At 50.7% G+C, this 6,293-nt stretch overlaps 1 protein-coding gene across 1 annotated transcript in view; it reads right to left on the reverse strand.

Annotated features, from left to right (window-relative positions):
* Positions 1-676: 676 nt before the first annotated feature.
* Positions 677-6,293, reverse strand: part of Rcvrn (recoverin) — a 7,706-nt gene continuing 2,089 nt past the window's right edge. The window contains exons 2-3 of the mRNA XM_004645163.1: positions 3,783-3,894; positions 677-832 (exon numbers count right to left, since the gene is read on the reverse strand). Coding sequence (XP_004645220.1) covers positions 717-832; positions 3,783-3,894 — 228 coding nt within the window. The 3' untranslated portion in view covers positions 677-716. The remainder of the gene's footprint in view (positions 833-3,782; positions 3,895-6,293) is intronic.

Raw genomic sequence — 6,293 nt, forward strand, 5'->3', positions numbered from 1 at the left:
AGGCACAAGGTCCCTCACCTCACACAGTCCACTGGGTCTGAATGTGTGTCAGGGAATGTCATCCCTCATCCTCCCTGATGGGTCAACCCTAGTATTCTGTGTGTCTTGATGGAAACCTATTGGCATCTTCCAGATCCGTTGTCCCCTCTGAATCAGGGGCTCCATGAGGGCAAGGCTATGACAGTCTCCTTCAGTACCCTCCTTGGCTAAAGACTGCAATCTCAATGTGTTGTTTTCTTTAAGGTAGAGTTGGCAGAAACTGTTCCCTTTTCCACAGGGAGAAAGACCAGACAGCTGTGTGTCCAGTTCCTCTTGAATTTATTGGAATCCACTTACTCAGCAATTCACAAAGGAGCTTAGGCAGGGCTAACATTTAGGACTCTGGTCATTTAATCCTGGGATTACCATGCAGAAGGGGAGGGGAGGAAAGGCAGGAGGGATACGACAGGAGAGACAGGAAAGATAGAAAGAAGAAGGGGCTGGTGGACTGATAAAGATGCTGTAGTCTGGCTGGAAGTCTGAAGGCTTCTCCCTTGGCCCTGGGTGTGCATGTGTGCATGTGCATAGTGTATACGTGTGTGTGAGTGCATGTGTATGTGTGCATAGGGTACGTTTGCGTGTGAGTGCGTGTGTGTGTGTGTGTGTGGGGTACGTGTGTACGTGCAAAGATACGGAAGTGGGGCAGTGAGAGGGAGGGAAGAGCTGAGCAGTTGGCATCACTGTTTCTTTTCTTTTATCTTTTCCTTCACTTTTTGAGGCTCAAACTGGATCAGTCGCAGAATTTCCTTATTGGCCAGGGTCCCCTCAATGAATTCTTCCTCTGAAAGTTTATCTGTACATGGGGAAAACACATCAGTCAGGACCTGCTACTTCAAGCCACAGCAAGGCTGATGTCCAGCCAGTGTGCCCAGCACGACTGCATCGATTGTGAAAATACTGACCACGCAGTGCTCCACCCCCACGGGGCACCCTCCACCCCGCCTGCCTGACACTGAGCTCCTCCTCCTGACCCTTGGCCCTCCCTTTGCATCAGCAACACAACAGCAGTGACTAGGACTGCAGAGATCTCCAAGATGACCACTTTGGGGTCTGTGTCCCTTCTGATTGGCCAGTGTCCTTGCTTTGCTGGTTATTAAATACTTAAATAAGTAGTAATAATAACTATTTCTCTTACTATATTCTTAATATCACTCCAAGTCTCATCCCTCAAGTTCTGTGGAGGCCTACTACAGCTGAACAGAGCAAAATGACCTGTCTTGCAGGCTCACTATCTGTGGAGAAGCTGGCAACTATGGTTTCCTAGGGAGCAGAGAGTGAAAGGAGAGGGTGAGGAAGCCAGGGAGAGCCTGGCTTGCAGAAAAGTCTCTTTGGGTCCCACAGTACACAGGCAGTCTCATGAGTCTCAGAAACTAGCAATTTCCTTGCATCCAGCCTCATCCCTCTGATCTGAGCTCCCCTCTTCTTCAGGATCAGGGCTGAGGGCTCTGCTCCTCTGCTGGGCCCAGCTTCCCAGTGTTTGCACTGGCTGTCTACTGTGTTAGGTTCAGCCCAGCTAAGTGCTTGTTCTTGGGGTCTTCTGCATGCCAGATGCCCTGGGCTTGGGGCTGGGGCCTCTATAAGGAGCAGAGGGTGGAGTGTGGTACAGAAGAATGAGTTCAAGTCCCTTCCTAGGGTAGTCTTGATCTGGTGGGGAGGACAACCTCTAGAGAAATAGCTGTAGAATGAGACAGAAGGTCCTCCTTTCTGTCCATGTTTTATGCTTGTAGTGCCTAGCACACAATAATGCTCCAAGCAGCACTGCTGACCTGACTTTGATTTCCACTGGCTGATGCCCTGGCCTTTTTTGCATCCCTAATTCATTTGTGGGTTAGGGTGGGGGACAGTTGCCCCCCCCCACAAGCCTAAGCAGTGGAATTTGGATGACAGAGTTCCGATGGCCCCACCTGCCTTCACGTGGCTTGAAACTCCCACCACCGAAGTCTGACTGCTGATACAGCACAACATGTCACCCTGCAGCCCTCTAATAACCACCGTCCCCTGCAGGGATCACATTGGTTGGTTTTCAGACTAGTAAATAACAGAACCACAACAGAGAAGTCAACAGACTTAGAGGAAGGTTATGAAGGGGGTTACAGTGCCTAAAAAGCCACTGGTTAAAGTGAAGTCACAGGAAAGTGGCTAAGCAGCCAGGGTGAGTTTCTGTAGACTGACAGGAGAAAGTGCTCAAAGGAGAGGTGCTGGGCCCAAGGCCAAGCCATGGAAGTGCCTGGGCACAGACCTTAAGAGGTGCTCGCTGCTCGGTCTTGAGAGCATAGAGCCAGCCCCTGAGAGTTAGTGCCTCCTTATGTGCGATGGCCCAGGCACCCACTTGCCTCACCCTGCCTGCCATAGGTGAAGTTCTATGACTTCATTATCTGCCTGGCAGCTGGCTATGTGGAGTGGTAGGAACAGATCACCTTGGCCTACTCTATTTAGCATCCTGCTCAGGGCCCTGGAAAAGGAATACCCCATAGGTCGCCAAAGGGGCCAGTATTAGCCTGTCAGATGTGCTGGGGCCCAGACAAGCATTATTAATTGAGACATATCAGGATTTGCACATCTTAATTAATGTCCAATGCTTTGCTAAACAAAAGTCAGATTAGACTGCATCAACTGTCTTCGTAGTCCCAAGTGGGACATCCTTGGAGCTATCGGATCAGCCAGCCAGCTACTCCCTACTATTTTTTAGTTCCCATCATTCAGGGGAGTTACTGCCCATTTCACTGACTCTGACATACAGGTCCCTGTGGCCTGGGCGTTTTAGCTCCTGCCTGATAAGTTCCTCTTCCATACCCTTCCATTTACAGCCATGAGCATGTGGAGTACCAGCTCTGGCTGTCAACTTCCAGAACTCAGCACTGTTTTCACTGCAAGACCACGCTTCCCAGGGGCTGCTTCCAGACAATTATAGAGAAGGACAGGGACACCTCAACAGCCCACTGGGGATGCCCCATCACCCAGCCAATACTTTCTTTAAAAAACACTGCAGTTCATGATCCTCTCTCCTTGACAAGAGTAGAACCCAAGGCAGTTCTGTGGCTTTCCTAGCCTCCTCTAGCTCCCTCCCCATCTCCCTCTTTGGCTCTCCTCCCAATAAACCCCTAGCACTCTGATTTACATCAAATCTCCACTTGGTGGTGCTGCTTGGAGAATCCAAATTAAATTCCTAGAGTGAGAGGGGATAAATTTAGATCCCACTTAGGTGGATTGATGCTAATTCAAGGCTAAACTGAGCTGCTGTTTGTTCCTGTTCCAAGTGAGCAGAAAGCATTTTTAAAGACAAGCAAGTCAGAACTGTCTAAGAACAGATTCTCCAGTTAAAAAGAAATGCATTTGCAAGTTCCCTGAACAGGTCATTTGGGTACAAATAGCCAATGAGCTTAACTGCTTTCACATTCTGCTATCCCTTCAGTGTAGGTTAACTCTATTACAACAAAAGGTGTTTTTCTTCCAAAGAACTCCACAATTTAGAAGTTCCCTTCTTTCTCAAGGAGCTCCAGGTATCAAAAGAGTTCTTTTAGGTGACAGGCCTGTGGTGGCATCACCTTCTTGCGTGCCAGCTCCAGAGTGGCAGCAGACCTGGCCCCTGCTGCCCTTCCGGCCACTCCCACCTCAGCCCTGCTGACGACAGGGAGTGTCCTGGGTCCTGCCTCGGTGCTGTGCCTCAGAAGAGTCAGTCTGGAGGTCTCTAGGAAACCGCCCAAGACTATAAAATGAACGGCAATGAAGGCAAAAGCATTCACCTTCGTCTTTCTTTCCAAAGAACGCCCAGATCTTCTCGGCCCGCTTCTCCGGCGTGTTTTCATCGTCCGGAAGGTGCTTCACGTCCTCAGGGTTGATCATTTTGAAAATAGCCTGTTCCACATCAAGAGAAAGAACATGTTCACGGGAGCAGGAAGGGGCTGACAGCCCTGGGGAAACCCACCTGAAACTATACACAGCATCTCAAAATGATCACGACTTAAACACAGGACCTCAAACTCTTCAACACCCAGAAGAAAGCGTGAGGAAAGCTTTGTAGTACTGGTCTTGACACAGAATTTTGAACAGGCGGGATTATAGCAAACTTTTAAAAGCACCAACCTCGCAAAAGACACAACCAAATGGAAAAATATTAGCAAATCATATATTAGGTAAAAAATTCATATTCATAATGTTAAGGCACTCCTACAACACAACTGCCAAAGAACAAATAATCCCATTAAAAATGGACAGAGCACCTGAGCAGACACGTCTCCAAAGAGGACACAGGAATGGCCACAAGAGATGTGAGAAGACATGGGATATCTGTACTCACTAGGGAGATGAAAATAAACCCACAGCGAGCTGTGTCCTCTCACACCTGTTTGGATGGCCACTACGAAAAACACGAGCGACACAGCTGTGGTGTAGCTCAGCAGCAGAGCTCTCGCCTAGCGTGAGGGAGGCGCTGGGTTTGATATCCAGCGCTGAGAAGAAAGAAAAGAAATACCAAGTGTGGGCAAGGGTGTGTAGAGAGGGGAGGCCTGGCACACCACTGCTGTGACTGTCATTGTCACAGCCACTACGGCAAATACCCTGGACACTTAGGGACTTTGGGTCACCCCCATCACAATTTCCTTCTCTCAGAGCCCAAATAATCTCAGAGGATGAGCATCTTCTAAGGCAGTGGGCACCATGCAGAAGCCCAGATCCTCACCTGGTCCACTCAATCAAAATTCCTAGAGGGTCAGGCTGAGGCATCTGCATTTTTGAGGCCCTTGTAAGAGACGGGAAATATGGCAAAGGGGTAGAAGAAGGTTTTTCTTATTATTTTATGCCTTCCCATACTGTTTCAATTTTCTGATTCTAAAAGTACAATAGTCTCATTTTTTCAAAAAGTGAGAATGAGAAATAAAAGATCCAAGTGCTAATCCCACAGCAGCCCTAAGGCGGCACTGGAGAAGCTCTAGCACAGAGCCCACCTGAGGCTCTGCTGGCTTCAGCTATGTGCCTACTTTGGTCTCCCCACAGCACCGGTTTGCAGCAGTAATGGCTCATGTGTATTGGGCACTGAGCTGCCAGTTCTGAGCATTTTGAAGTCTAACCCTCACAACAATCTCCTGAAATGGGTATTCTTGGCCCACTTCATGAAGAAACGGACACCAAACTTTCCTGAAGTCTTCCAGCAGATAGCAGAGAGTCTAACCCAGGTAATTTGGTTCCAGAACCTTCCTTGTGCATTATACCAGAGTCTGCTCATCTCATTGCTGGAGCACAAGGGTGAGGCTGGGGAAGAGGAGGCTAAGTGTCCACGAGACCCGTCCAAAGGTGTCCCCAGGGGGGCAGAAAGCCCTTCCTGTATGCTACCACCTAGGGAGGGACGCAGAAGCAGGCTGAGCTCTGGGCTCAAGGAGACTTCTCACCTGCCTCTCCCCTCTCTCAGCAAACAGCCAGCTGTGTCACACAGAGCTGAGCAGGATGTGGCTGTGAGGTCAGGTTAAGGGACAAAATGGCCTCAGCATGCCCATGCAGCTCTCCATCTCTAGGATCTGACTAGCTCAGTAGTTCCAAGGCTGACCCAATCCCAAGAGGACGCCCCCGGCCAGACATCCCTGGGCACTGGATGGGCTCAGGCCTGGGCAGGGGCACTGGCATGAGAGACAGGAAGCTGCTATCTCTGAACAGAGACTTCGGCCTCCTTGGGGACACCAGAAGCAGGCCAGGTGCAAGCAGTGACGGCTGTGAAAGTAGCCAGTACCCAGGAGGGTCAGCAGGCTCAACCCCCCGATAAAAGCAGGGCAGGGTAGCAGTGTCACTGGCAGCGCAGAATCTCTGAGGTAGACCAAGGTGCCAGGGGCTCCTAGAGGGCTTCGTCTGTCTTGAGTCACAGGCCCCAGGTGTAGGCATAACCTGCACATCCCCATGCCTGCCCCACCTACTCCCATCCCGGGTCTGTGGTGTGCAGGGCACATGCAGCCCTTCATGGCCCTGGGAGAGTCCTCACCCTGGCCACAGGGAGGGTGCGTGGTTTTCCCACAGTTATGCAGCGTCAGCCAGTGACACCCTCTTCGTCCTCCCCTCCCCGCTCCCTGCCTGCCTTCTCACTTTTCCTCATGGAGCACCACCTTCCTGGCCTCTTCAGGTGGTTCTGAAGGCTCGGGCCCCCACCTCGCCCACACAAGACCCCTGTGGCAGCGCAGAAGAGCTTGCTCTGTAGCTCCTCATAGCAGTGTGGGGCACACAGCCTGCCTGGAGCAGAGGGCCAAGCTGAGCTCCAGGAAACCCCACAACTG

Source organism: Octodon degus, unplaced genomic scaffold (genome assembly GCF_000260255.1).
Source record: "Octodon degus isolate 3935 unplaced genomic scaffold, OctDeg1.0 scaffold00219, whole genome shotgun sequence".
Taxonomy (NCBI): domain Eukaryota; kingdom Metazoa; phylum Chordata; class Mammalia; order Rodentia; family Octodontidae; genus Octodon; species Octodon degus.